This window comes from Periplaneta americana, chromosome 1 (assembly GCF_040183065.1).
Source record: "Periplaneta americana isolate PAMFEO1 chromosome 1, P.americana_PAMFEO1_priV1, whole genome shotgun sequence".
Taxonomy (NCBI): Eukaryota; Metazoa; Arthropoda; class Insecta; order Blattodea; family Blattidae; genus Periplaneta; species Periplaneta americana.
The window spans coordinates 210560511-210576002 of NC_091117.1; the positions used below are offsets into that span (position 1 = coordinate 210560511).

A 15492-nucleotide genomic window follows, 5' to 3' on the forward strand; every position below is an offset into this window, starting at 1 on the left:
TTTGAAAACTTTTGCCTCCTGATCTTTTATTTGAAAGTAGATACAGTTATTTGAATAAATCATAAAGTGGTACAGCAGCGTGCGGTGATGATGTTTTCGGGGAAGCGATTCCATGGAAACACTGTATGTAGGCAACAGGCATCTAACTCCAGTCGAGCAATGACATACATACAGGCACCGCTTCCCTTCATGTCATGCTACCGCATGCTACTGAGGTGATAACTTCCTACAACTTTACTGTTGATATCAGAATCACTGAACATAGAAGTAAGATAAATAAATACTATGTGAGAGAAGAAAGTAAAAGTTTGGACTGTCCTATAATAAAATGGAAGAAGTGCTAAAGTAGCTAACTGCCTAGTCTTAAAATTATAACTGCGGTTTAAATTAATTTTAGTAAATCATAATCTTAGTTTTCAAAATAAATTAAGAAGGATATCACTTAAAATAAAGATATTAATGTGTAGTCTACAGAATAATATACTTTCTCTTTTTCCAGCCACCATTTTTCTACTATTTCTTTTTGGGACCTTGCATACTATTCACTCTTGATCGACTGGTTTCAACTACAAGAAGGAAAGTTGAGATCCCTGTTGTAAAAGCTGAACTACTGCCATCTGGTAAATACAGTTCAGTTTAATTTATATCTATTTATTACTGAAATTACTTAACATTACTTTTCAGCTAGAGATAGAGCTTCTCAGAACTCTTGTATACACCTGTACTTACTTACTGGCTTTTAAGGAACCCGGAGGTTCATTGCCGCCCTCACATAAGCCCGCCATTGGTCCCTATCCTGAGCAAGATTAATCCATTCTCTATCATCATATCTCACCTCCCTCAAATCCATTTTAATATTATCTTCCCATCTACGTCTCGGCCTCCCTAAAGGTCTTTTTCCCTCTGGCCTCCCAACTAACACTCTATATGCATTTCTGGATTCGCCCATACGTGCTACATGCTCTGCTCATCTCAAACATCTGGATTTAATGTTCCTAATTATGTCTGGTGAAGAATACAATGCGTGCAGTTCTGTGTTGTGTAACTTTCTCCATTCTCCTGTAACTTCATTCCTCTTAGCCCCAAATATTTTCCTAAGCACCTTATTCTCAAACACCCTTAACCTATGTTCCTCTCTCAAAGTGAGAGTCCAAGTTTCACAACTATAAAGAACAACCGGTAATATAACTGTTTTATAAATTCTAACTTTCAAATTTTTTGACAGCAGACTGGATGATAAAAGCTTCTCAACTTGTATACACCTGTTAGATTACAAAATATGAAACTTTGAAATTCTACAGTAACTAGAAATGAGACCAATATAAGCAGATTAATAAAATGTAAGCAACAATTGATACATGTTACAACAAGGAATACTAATTATTTACTGGCAATGGGGGTGAGGGGACAAGTGTACAAGACCTCTGAAAACATTTGATAGACCTTTATTTGTTCATACTGTCTCAACACATGTAAAGGATAATAATCCTGCAGTGATTTCCTGCAATTCAGAATTCCAGAAATTTGCACAGCATCTGAAAGGCATGATTTCGTTTCTGAGCAATTTATGTTATTTTAAAATGATATAGCATTGAAATCAATGTTTATAAATATTGAAAGGTTAAGCATCAATTATTTAAAATATATTGATATAAAAGTTAATTAACAATGAATATTTGATACTTTGTGAAAATAATGGAATTGAAAACTCAGCATATAGGTGTACACCTGTTTTTTTTTATTTCATCACAGGCCATGGAGTCCCAGAGGATGGAAGGTTAAGGCTCCCCCTGTACAGACAATTGACACTAGATGGCAGTAGAAATGTCAGTCCTGCATGCCTTCTGCTTAAACCTCCAAAGAAATATTCCTGATAGAGGCTGAGTAAACCCCAGAGCAATAGTGTGACCGGACGGATTTGCTCATTGGAAAAAATTGATGACCCCCCATCAGGGATCGAAATGACCTTCCAGCATTGCAGCATTACACCTTAAATGCGATGCTACCATGTGCCCTCATACACTTACTACAGGGGTACAAAATATGCCATTACCTAAAATGAATAACTTACTTACTTATTTATGGCTTTTAAGAAACACGGAGGTTCATTGCCACTCTCACATAAGCCCGCCATTGGTCCCTGTCCTGAACAATATTAATCCAGTCTCTACCGTCATAGCCTATTGCACTTCTCTCAAATTTATTTTATTATTATAGTCCCATCTAGGCCTTGGTCTCCCCGAAGATCTTTTCCCCTCAGGTCTTCCAACTAACACTCTATATGCATTTCTAGATTCACCCATACATGCCTGGCCATCTCAAACATCTGGATTTAATGTTTGTAATTGTTTTAGGTGAAGAATACAATGCATGCAGTTCTGCATTGTGCATGCAGTTCTGCATTGTGTAACTTTCTCCATGTAATTTTATCCTTCTTAGTCCCAAATATTTTCCTAAGCACCTTATTTTCAAACACCCTTAACCTCTGTTCCTCTCTCAAAGTGATAGTCCAAGTATCACAACCATACAGAACAACCGATAATATAACAGTTTTATAAATTCTAACTTTCAGCTTTTTCGAGAACAGACTGGATGATAAAAGTTTCTCAATCGAATAATAAAAAACATTCCCATATTTATTCTGCATTTCATTTCCTCTTGAGTGTCATTTATATTTGTTGCTGATGCTCCAAGATATTTGAATTTTTCCACCTTTACAAAGGATAAAATTTCAATTTTTATATTTCCATTTCGTACTATGTTCTGGTCACGAGACATAATTACATACTTTATATCTAGTAATGAATATTTTTATAAATTATTTCTTCCGATATTCTAAGCATTGTTTATTGAAATACTTATTTTTGTTTCTATTTCTTTATTTTAACTTCTATTTCTTATGTAACAAATTATCTTCTTTATTTTGTGTTCATCTAGATGTTACTTTCCTGGAATTCAAGAAACCTAACAACTTTGAATATAAGTCTGGTCAATGGGTACGGGTTGCATGTCCTACATTAAACACGAGCGAATATCACCCATTCACACTGTCTTCAGCACCTCATGAGAAGAATCTCACCATCCACATTCGAGCTGTTGGACCCTGGACAACAAATATTCGAAGTCTCTATGACCCCAGTCTGTTGCGTGAAAAACCACTTCCAAAGGTATGATGCAAAAATTGTAAGTACAGTTGTGTGGTGACCTCAATTAATTTGACTTTTATGCACACAAACAAGTATGTGCACGCACACACGCACACACACACGTTACCTGATTAATTGTTTCCCATCTTATTCTTATCACGTGTCATGAGAAAAGTCCAACACATCAAATGCATTGTTATATTGACATCTGGTAGCAGGGAAAACGATTCCAACTATTACTCAACTGTTTGAATTGTTTGATGTACGGCATTTTTCAGTACATGTATATGGGCAAAGCGGGTTAAAAAATCCCAATTTTTTTAAGAGTTACAGAGCTCTTCATATGAAACCAACAAAACAATCTTACATTTCAATTACAGATTCATCTCGATGGCCCCTATGGCGAGGGCCACCAGGATTGGTATCAATTTGACGTGGCTGTGTTGGTTGGTGGAGGAATTGGAGTTACACCTTTTGCTTCAATTCTTAAAGATATTGTCTTCCGAGCTAACATTAAACATCAAGCTAGCTGCAAGAAGGTAGGTTTCTTCAAGATGGAAAAGAAAGACTGTACTTACATATTCACATATAATTTTCCTAATATACATACAAATAATACTACAAAAATTAATAGTAATCTAGGAATATGATTTAATGTTATTTACAAAGAAAAGAAAAGTATCGCAATTCAATTGTGAGATATGTCAATACTGTGTAAATTAATTATAAATAATAAACTGAATATGCAAGGCAGTTATTTAAATTCTTATGCTATTTTCTGCCACAAAAGAGGGAAATTGTTATTATTAATGAAATAGATCAATTAAATTGTATCTTGTTGTTGTTCAGTTAACGTCCGAAGACAGGTCTGAACCTCACAAGTGATACCAAGAAGGCACCACTTATGAGGCAGACCAGTTTACTATAAAGTCAACTGGAAGAAGCTAAAGATAGAAATTATTCAAGATCTGAACTTTGAAAAACTCTAAACTCATCAAACATAAATGAAAAACAAATTAAGGATTACTTAACAGCAGAATTTAACTCATTTTAAGAACACAATTCACGGCAAAAAACAAAACCTAATTCATGAATACTTACTACAGATATCGTATTTTATCTCTGCCTCTGTGCAACATCACATTTGTGGTAAGGACGGAAGGAGTTAAGAGGAAAGTTGTAATGCTTTTGAATATGCTGATGCTCACGTTGTAAGATAAGCCACTCGAAAATAACTCACAGTTGTGAAATACAAAACATAAAATGCACACATTTTAAAGACATGTTGTTTACAAATTGTTTCTCCTTTGCAGGTTTATTTTCTGTGGGTAACAAAGACTCAGAAGCATTTTGAGTGGCTTGTGGACATAATCCGAGAGTTGGAAAATACAGACGTAGGAAAAGTAGTTTCAGTTCACATCTTCATCACTCAATTCTACCAGAAGTTTGATCTCCGGACAATTTTATTGGTAACAATTTGAGTATTTATGAGGGAATTACAGTAACTGTGTTACAAAGTAATGACAAGATACAGTCACTAGTCACTATACTCAAGCATGGAATAAAAATCGTATAAATCTTGAATTTACAAATACAGTGTTAGTGTTGAAAAGTTAAACTGAATAACTATTTCATTAAATAGTTAACAAGTCTCTTGTAAAATTATCTATTTAATTTGTGTGCATGCATATGAAAAGGGACCAGTTCTCAGCACACAGTTTTCAAGATAATTGTTAATGAAGAAAAATGGGAGAAATTTTGTTATTTCCGTTTTTTACGGATTTGTATTCTTGTATGTATAAATTAACCACAGTATAAGTTTGGACGTTATAAGTAAGTTGAAACATTGGAAATTATATTTAAGTCGAAGGCAAAAAGGGACCAGTTCCTGTTGTGTAATGTTTTTCTCGTTACTATGAAGATAATCTACATAATAAATATAAAATCACCAGACTGACCGACTCACCACTGTGAATCTCCTAACCCCTGCATATAGGTTTCTGTTAATCCTTGGTCAAGAGCTAAGACGGAGTTTGCGAAATACGAACATTAAGACGATGGAAAATGAGAGATAGTAACCTAATGATAAAAATTCACTGGTTTATCTTTTGAACCAGCAGACATACAGCCTTCAAATATAAAACAAAGGCTTCTTTCTAGAATTAGGTTACAGGGTTAAACTTTTGAGGTTTTTTTTATCCAATAAGAAAGTGGAGAGGATGGAGAGAAAAAGGGGGGTTGAAAGTTTTCAAAATTCACTAATGTCTTTTGAAAGAGCCAAGATGACTCTTAAAATTTGAAATGAGGGTTACTTTCTCAATTTCGGTTAAACATTATCGAGATTTTTTTTTTAATTAGCCTACATCCCTTAAGGCCAGAAGGGGTGAGAAATCTCATGTTGTCTGATCTCAACGAAATTTGATATCTGGGGGAATTTCGGGTCATAGAACATGAATAAGAAATTATTTTGTTCGAATTTATCCCCTAAGTAGATAGAGAGGAATTTAAACTTGATATCTGAGGGGCTTTTGAGCCGCACAATACGAATATGAAAATGTATGCCAATTCAATATGGCAGATTCAGTACCATACTATGAATTATATCTAAAAAAGAATCGACATTGAGTAACACTTGCATTTAATCGAAAAAATGTCCTGTTCTAAGGTGAATGAGTGTATATGAGATAAACAGACACAAACTGAGGTGGAAAATCTGGACGGTTGTGTGAATAGACAGGTGAACAGAAGTCATATTAAACTACATTTTAATTCATTTTTAAGGACTAAATAAAACATATGAATGAAATATAAAATAGTGTAATCAGCGTAAGTGATGAATGTAACCAGTTCAAATATAATAAATTAAGACATCTCTATACTGGAAAATAGGTTTTCTTTAATAAAAATATCACTTCAGTTTTACAGTTTTAAATCCACTAATTCAATATCGTAGAGTTAAAAATAACAGTAACTCAATACCCAACAACTGGTCTTTTTTCATATGCATGCACACATATTTGCAATTCATAGTTCTAAAATTTTTTGTCAGCCACTAACAAAAAAACCTCTTCTCTAGTGAGTATTTGCATATTATTAATATTATATGAAAACATAGCACTTAAATGTTATTTTAGACTTTCACAGTGACTGTGTTTTGAAAAAGAATGTTTGATTTTCAGCACTGTGCTCAAACTTATAATCAACAAAGATTTGATCCTACCTGTATGTTCCATCATAACAGTGATAATGCAGAAAGCCTAAAGGGTCACCTACTCTTACGGGTCCGTAATGTCTGAATAATACAAACAGTCGTTTGGCATAATGAATTCAATATATGGCATGCACACGTTAATTCACGTGTTGTCATAGTACAGCAAATCACATTCAGTATTTCACTGTAATACGTTTGTACTGCTATGTTTGTTAACATTAGGTTTTTTCCCTTGCGTGATTTATGGTGTTTATATAGGTATGGTTTGCTTATTACAAAAACCGGGGGACAGAAAATCGAGGTTCTACTGTAAATCACTTTTATTAGCTGGTCAGTCTTTAACTTAATATTGAAGTGGTTCATAGCCCTGTCCGTCCATTATTTAAATCAGTCAGCCAGCCAGACAAATCATCAGTCAATCAATAAGTAAGACAGGTGAAACATGCTTATCAGTCTGTTGGTCTGTTGCTGATTGTCTAAATCACACCTGCAAGACCATAATGGTGAACCACTGAAAAATGTATCATATTCTTCATCGAAATTAAAAAAAAAAATTAAACATTCAAATCTTCATGTAAATAAAGGTACGGTCACACATCGCTACTTTTGCAGCGATGCAGTACAAAAAACTGCGCAACTCTCGTACTGCGACGTGTGAACAACGGTGCAACTCCAAAAGTAGCGGCTGTTGAACCTGCTGCCCGCTACTTTTCCATGCTGCGCGCAGCTTAAAAGTAGCGACGTGTGAACAGGGTTCTCAGGGTTGCAGCCGCAGCATTTTTGATATCGGTTTTGTTGAAACTTTTGCTGCGGTTGCGACCAGTGTTGCCGCCCAAATGTGCCAATGATACTTTTATTGTTTGGATGTATTTTAATGTTAGATGTGATGAAAATAAATTATTTGTAACAGTTATTAAATGTACAACACAATCTGAGCATATTGCTGACGATATAATTCACTTTTTTAATTTTCTGTAGCGTAGTTTCAAACAGGAGGGTTGCCAACATTGATTACGTGAATATGTTGGTTATCATTTAAGTATATAGGCGTTTTTAAAAGCTTTATAGTAAAAATAATGCCAATTTCTGAATACTAGTTAGGACAGAAAAGCAAATAATAGATAAGTAAGCTTTCGGACGAGTTTCTTAATAATGCGAACATAACCACAAAATGTATATTGAGAAGTCAACACGGAGATGGGAACCTGCAGCATGACTGCGGCTGCAAAAGTAGCGCCTTGTGTGTGAACAGACTCGCAACCTCCAGTTGCAACTTTTGCAGCACTCGGGTTGTGCAGCACGAAAAGCAGCGTGCAGAGCACTACTTTTGGCTTACGTGTGAACACGACACGCAACTTTTGCAGCTGTAGTACAAAAGTTGCACAGCAAAAATAGCGATGTGTGACCATACCTTAATACTGAATTAACGTTTGATCTTTACACTGGTTTATGAAACTGTACCCTGGACCAAGCTTCTTTCTGCTCAGTGTCAAACCTAAAACTATTCAGCAAATGAGTACCTACATTTAATCTTAGTTGTGTGAGTATACAGTATTATGCATGAAAAAGTACAGTCCTGAAAAACGCATTCTTATCTATGGAACATTAATCAAGCAATATTTAAGCAGAAAGTGTAGCAAGAAATTCCATAGGCATTGTGGGGAGGGGAGGACAGCAGCAGCAATAGTAGGATGACACTTTCAATTGAAGAAAATATTCAGTGTCAAAAGTAAACATGGACGAAAAATAGCCTATGAATTTTGCCAGCAATCCTCTCTCAGGAACAAGATTTTTTATATGCCTTAAATATACAATACAAGTCCCAAAGCTTTACTTCCCTCTCAGAGGAAGCTATGCTAAAAAAATTCCTCACCCTTTAAAACCAGTCACCCTCAGCCGGGACTGAACCCACAGAACTTGAATTGTAGGCAAGCATGGGAACCACGAGACCACTAAGAATCACTTCTACAGTAAATAAAAGACATGTCCAGTTAACTGAAAAGTTTCACAATTTAGTGCCAGGTGGCTCATTATCATAATAGACTGATTGCAAGAGATTCCAGCCAGTGGATAAGCTACTATAATGTATTACTAATATACGAGTAAACAATGGATTTTCAATTAATGCCATTATTAATTGTTTACAGTACATCTGTGAGCGTCACTTTCAGAGACTATGTGATCGTTCATTATTAACTGGGTTGAAAGCAGTCACCCATTTTGGAAGACCCAACTTCACACAGTTCTTCAAATCAGTCCAGGCAGTACATCCAAAGGTATGAATTTTAGCAACAATTCCATAGTTTTAAACTTAGTCATAGCCAATCAATATGACTCCAATCATACAATGACATTGTAACATTATCCAATAATCTCTCTTTTCCATATTTTCAATGTTTCCCTTTCTACATATCTTGCTGTGTTATGACTGTTATGAGTACAGTGATTTCTGATTGCATACAGACACCTGGCTCTAGAATAAGTAGGCCTATGAAACTGTTCAAGTTTGAATATAATTGAATTGGTGAGTCGTGAAAGTAACTAATTGAGGACTGTTTTTGCAAAACTTGCTAACTGAAAAAACTAAATTTTACAGGAGAGACAAAACAATATAGTAAGCAAGTTTTGCTGTATCTCTTACTTATTGCAGAAAGCAAGTTTTGAAAAAACGATCACACTTTGACACATTACAATGAAGAGAAATAACCCAATTTTACTAAGATGCTTTGAACATCATGTAGAGGCCTGCCTTATGTTAACGAATCCATCAAAATCTCAATTTTCCCTATAATGCCTATTAATTCTCACTGATTCAATTAAAATACAAAAACAAATGTATGTGTGTATCCAATGCCTACCCACTTCACTGGCGTGATTCGGGTTACAAAAACAAATGTCTCAGAACAGTAAAACTTCATTTATACGGTACGTTTTTATTGGAGTCTCAAGAAAAAAAACACCATACGTGAGAAAAACATAAAACTGAAATGACATGAATAACATCTGAAATAGCAGTTGATGACTATATGGGAAAAATTTAGTCAATTTAGTGAAATTTTTGCAAGGGAAATTTATAACTTCATAGTTGAGCCATCTTTGATTCTAAAATACAGTACTTTTATTCTTGAAGGTTGTAAGATTATTTGTAGGAAATCTTAGCTGTTTAGAGCCAAAACTGGCTAATATAACGGGACGTTATTACGCTGTGGAACAGAGCGTGTATGAAATGCAAGGCAGATGCTGATAAGCTACCGGCGAATGCCGCGGATTGGAGTCCCACAGTACAATAATGTCCCTGCATTACATTTCAAACTCCAATCCATAAAATTTTACGAAATTGATTTACCTTGTTCTTACCATGTGATCTTCATGCAATAACTAAAAGTCAGTTATTTTGAGCTGCTTGGTCTACGAATAAACCATGCCTCCAGATCGTGATAACTGTTCCATAATTTGTTCAATTACATCATGGAGTGTTACAAAATGTTTTACTGTTTCTAAAGCAGTAACACCATCATTAAAAGACATAAGATTGTACGAGGCAAGCATGGGCAGCTTCGAATTTCCATTTTTTTAGAAGTGAGTCGCATTTTAACAATGAACACATACATTATTTTTGCATTCTTGCATTTTCGTGGCAGATGTAATTTCGAATGTATAATAGTAATATGCGTTACAAGAGCGGTATATTGAAGTTTTCATGTTTGAGGAAAAGTTTGAAAAAGCGAAATGTAGTTGAGCTTTTTTAATTTCCAAGAATTGAAAGAAAACATACCGCTCGTGTATCGTACATTATTTTATGCGAAGAACGTTTATTACATACCTGAAAGAAGAATTTCTAATTAGTTGCAATGAAATCTCCATCTTGGTTTCTGTTCAATGACGGCAAATTTGCAAAACAAAAATATCTATCTTCAACATTGTTGCTTTAAAATGTTTTCTGTGTTTACTATACTCCAGCAGGCCGTGATATTGAGTCTGGAATCTTGTTGATTTTTTCACGGCTTCCTTAATGTTACTTGCATCACGAATGCAGTAACTTTAGTGGAGTTATAGTTTACTTAATTTTTGCAAATATTTAAAAACAATAATTAACAGTGCAATTTAGGTGAAATTGCAGTGGTAAGTTTCCAATTTATAATTATTACTATATTGAATGTTTCTAAAAATAATATGTTAAAAGCCTAAAGTAGTAAAATCAATATGTGACTTAAGCAGTAAGAAGAGGGAAATTGTTATGTGTGTTAGGTTGGGAATACTGAATGTGGAATTTTAGACTTTCCGCAGATTGGTTTTGTGCGGAAACCAAGCAAATACGCATGATCTCGCACAAACGATGTTTCTAATCTCCTGTCGTTTAAAATACGATCATGCAATTGTAAAAAACGAGTAAATAAAAAAAAAAACATATCCGAAATAAATTAACATGGAAAATATAGGAATTTTTCCAAGATCTCGGGGGGGGGGGGGAAATAAGTGCTAAATGTATAAAAGAAGTTTTACTGTGTTATCTGTTTGTGTGTGTGTGTGTATAACCGATGTCCTTATTCAGGGAAGTTCAATATTATGATCTAATTATGTTTCTTAGGTACGCAAAGTTGGAGTTTTCAGTTGCGGACCACCCCCTATGACTCAAATTGTGGACAAGGCTTGTGTAGGACTGAATAAAGAAACCTACATTGGGCCCACATTTCAGCATCACTTCAAGAATTTTTAAGAATACAAAGTAATGTAGTAATATCACACCAGAGACTTTACTTACAGATACAATTCTTAAAAAGTATATTAATGTGTTCTTTGGAGTGATATGAAAAACACATGCTGCAGTCATCCAATTTCATTGTCATGTTATAATAAATGAATACCATAAGATTTTCTGATGAAAATAAAAATATTTTTTACCAATGTTTCTGATGCCACTGCCACCATCCCCCTCCCCCCCCCCCATCACCAACACCACTACTACTACTTGAAAAACCTTGATTTTCTTCAAAACACTAACCCTTTCTCTTCTTTGCTTAGCTTCCCACCTCCATCTTTTGATCACTGTCTAAGAATATTTTCCATGTCTTCTAACCATTTTTCACGTGGTCTTCCAATCGTTTTTTTCCTTGTTTGCTTACAAATATTTTCTTCGCAAATCTCATTTTAACCATTCTTACCATGTGGACTACCATTCCAGTTGTTTTACACCCCCACACCCGTTAATTCGCACCCTGTCCTGGACTAGAGTCGTTCCCATAATTGTTTACTACTTTGGCGACGTTTTCCTAAGATTTGTTGGTGAATGTAGAGTATCCAACGTCCACTGAACGAATATTTCACTTTTATCACTGCCAATGTTGTGCTATAATCGTAAATGCAAGGTAAACTAACCAAACCTAACCTGTCAAAGAAGCAACAAATTATACTAAATATGTGTAAAATTGGCCTATGTCTCTATAGTGGGCGGAACATAAGTAACATTGACCGATTGATTTGTTAAATGCAGTAAATTAAATTATCACGTACCTTATTGAGGTCACGTTAATGAAGATGACATAACCTCTATTTGTAAATCTACCGGTAACATCAACTATTAGATAATGTTCTACGTACACTTTAACTTCGCTATCACTATTCACCCATGTAGTTATTACTACAAACACTTCAAAGTCTTCAATTGAGATTGCGGTACAAAATTATAAATAAACAAGAGCACAATAGGCCTATATTCCCTTCATCTTTCGTTTCCACTGCCTTCATTACTTTTCCCGCACGCATACCAACATTGAAAATAATAATTGATTAAATGACGAATTTACTCGTGTTAATAATGTAAGCATGTGCGGCTTACATGGATGAAAATAAAATTAACGTTTCCCAACTGCATAAAGTGTTGCGCGTTTTATCTCTAATCAGGCGTTGCATCTATACTAAATGCTCAAAATTTAATTCAGTTTATGGACTGCATCTATAGGCACTGCCACTGCATTAACTGGCTTAAAACATCCTGACAATAACCAAAAACGTGCATAACAGTTCAATTAATTTTGAAGTATTATGTTTGTCCTCCACGATTATGTGATGAATAGTTACCAGTAGGCCTACTAGAATTTTTTTTAACAATTTCCAGGACAGAGATATCGAGAAAAACTACTTTTAACATTTCTATTATTTTGCCATTCACTTATATTGTTTCTAAACATTTCAAAGAATTGAAATACTTACCATTACTCTACTTACACTCTATAAAAATATTCATTCTGCTTAACTACTGGTCCTACTTAAACTTGGATGTTGGTATTTTCAGAAGAATTAATTTTTTTCAAATCCTAGTTGGGACAAGTTACCTGGTGCTCCCTCTACCAATTGAAGTAGAATTGCTGGGTAACTTTTGGTCTTGGACCTCGGATTTATTTTGCCATCATTAATTCACATATCATCATCCATACCATAGCCTGAGTTAAGTTCACAGTGCGATGTGCTGTACTTGTACAAGAATGTGGTCTTTGACTACCCAGTCATTCACAGAACAGAAGTGGTAAGCACAATAAGCCTTAGGCTGCAGTGTAAGCCTTCAGGTCCCTCCTCCATGCAAGAGAGAGAAAGAAAAAAAGCAGGTGTACTGTAGATCCTAATTGTGCAGCAAATTCCTGACAGGTGATGTTGAAGCTGGTTAAGATAGCAAGCATGGCTTGAATGGTTTTAAACTCTTTCTGGATTTTTGGGATGGGTTATTTTTTTTCTCGGGTTATTTTACGACGCTGTATCAACATCTAGGTTATTTAGCGTCTGAATGATATGAAGGTGATAATGCCGGTGAAATGAGTCCAAGGTCCAGCACCGAAAGTTACCCAGCATTTGCTCGTATTGGGTTGAGGGAAAACCCTGGAAAAAACCTCAACCAGGTAACTTGCCCCGACCGGGATTCGAACCTGGGCCACCTGGTTTCGCGGCCAGACGCGCTGACCATTACTCCACAGGTGTGGACTTTTTGGGATGTCCACATCATGTTCACTGAAGAAGAAAGTCTCTCCACTAAAGTATTATTTCCACAGAGGTAGTTCAAATAGCTTTTGGAGTTGTACGCAGAGAATCATTTTCTCAGAGAAAATTTTAAAATTTAACTCCATTGAGCAAAGATCAGCATTTTCTTCATTCCACTTTGCTATTTTTCTCTGAAGTCACATATTTCTTCAAACAAGAAATTTCATCAAATAAATGATTTCATTCAGATCAACTCCATCTACATTTGAAGAAAAATAATAGAATGTCTTCAGATTTTTCTCTTTTTGAAGAAGATCTCAGCATTCCATAGGTAGGTACCAGATCTGTTATCTTGTGAATGAATACCCAGGCACTGAGGTACACTGAAAGTCTGGGCATATCTGGGTACAAATTATTAAAATCGGGGGCATTCCAGGGACGAATGTTGTTTGGGGACAAAAAGCGAAAAAAGGGAACTGTCCCCAGAAAATGGGGAGGTCTAGTAACCTTTTGAATAAAATAGCAGTAAGCAGATTTTGTTCAGTTCTTGCAGTATGCATTTGTTTATCAGTTTGTCTAAATTTATCATTTAAAGTTTGATGTATACGTAGGACTAAAATTAAATGTGAACTTTATGTGTAATTGATAGCTAATTATAAGCCTACGATCCAATATGATAGTATGTTAGCCTGTTAATCTGGAGTTGCACTTGGCCAAGGATTCGATTCCTGCTTCGGATGCTTACTTGGTTGGTTTTTCCGAGGTTTCCCCCAATTATGAGGCGAATATCAGGTAATTATGGCGAATCCTCGGCCTCATCTCACCTTATACCATCTTGCTATCACCAATTCCATCGACGCTAAATAACCCAGTAGTTGATACATCGTCATTAAATAACCAAGTTGAAAAAGGTAATTATGTTACCCGTCATGACAATGCAGATAAAATATAAAAATCACATTTTCGAAGTTAATGTCGGTTTGACAGCATTTATTTATGAAGAAGTGGTGGTCAAGCAATAAACAGTCTGTTTTTATGTTTATTTTATTTTTGTGATTATACTTTTTTATGGTAGAATACACAGAAGGCATGAAACATAATATACCTTCCATGGTTTGTGCGATGGTTGTCAATGGTTGGTTCTACATATTCTGAATCAATTTTTCAATGTCCATTTGGTCAATGTTCACCAATTTTAACGCAAATTTGTGAATATGTAATTAATAAAAGGTGGAAAAAATTTAAACTAAATTATAGTTTATTTAACAATGCTCACAACTGCAGAGGTTATATCAGCATCGCCGGTGTGCCAGAATTTTGTTCTGTGGGAATTCTTCATTTAAATGCTATTGACCTGGACCGGGATAAAACCCACAACCTCGAGCACAAAAGGCCAACACTATACCAATTACGCTACTGCAATATTGTTATGTTAAGATATGGCCTAATGTCCGGTGAGTGTGTGTGTTTTTTTTTCTCGCAAGGTTGAGGATCAGTGACAGGCTTTTGGTATGTTTTCATGTACGTTTTTTATACTGGTACCGTATATAAGGAGATATGTAGACAGATATAAGTATAACTGTACTATGTTTGTGAAAAATAATTTGATTTGTGTTTTTTGCTTAGAAATGATTCATTTTTTAACTTTGGAGTTTGTATTATTACATGAGGTTTTAGAAATTTAAGCTGTTTTTTCCGCCATTTTTCAGTAATATTTGTTTCTCAAAAACCATAAAATATGACTATTTTTGAAAGAAAAAAAAGCTAAAAGAGGTCGCGGGCTACAGTTTTATAAAAAATTATAAGCCTACAGGTATGAACGAAGTTTAATCATACTGTTAAGTTTATTGTGTTTATTAATTAGGTACTGCCGCGAAGTTTACCAACTCTTTCCACAAGTTTAGGCTACTCTACTCTGGATTTTGTAGTTCGCAAAAGTTGCACTACACTGTTCAATTTGCCATGCGCGTACGCATGCAATCTGTGAAGAATATTGAAAGAACCAAGTTTAAAACGCACGTCCAATTAAGATATAGCGTATGAAGATTTTGTGTCTATATGTGCGCCGTTTTGAATGTTATCTTCACTACTTATATAATATATTAATAGTAGCCTGAATATCAATTTTGCATGCATTACTTGAATGCTTAAAGTTGAAAGAAAAGT

General features: G+C 35.0%; 1 protein-coding gene across 1 annotated transcript in view; it reads left to right on the plus strand.

The window, feature by feature from the left end:
- Window positions 1-11264, plus strand: part of LOC138707455 (dual oxidase-like) — a 78660-nt gene extending 67396 nt beyond the window's left edge. The window contains exons 27-32 of the mRNA XM_069836932.1: window positions 500-620; window positions 2938-3167; window positions 3527-3685; window positions 4460-4615; window positions 8505-8633; window positions 10946-11264. Of these exons, the coding sequence (XP_069693033.1) occupies window positions 500-620; window positions 2938-3167; window positions 3527-3685; window positions 4460-4615; window positions 8505-8633; window positions 10946-11074 (924 nt within the window). The 3' untranslated portion in view covers window positions 11075-11264. The remainder of the gene's footprint in view (window positions 1-499; window positions 621-2937; window positions 3168-3526; window positions 3686-4459; window positions 4616-8504; window positions 8634-10945) is intronic.
- The last annotated feature ends 4228 nt before the right edge of the window (window positions 11265-15492 follow it).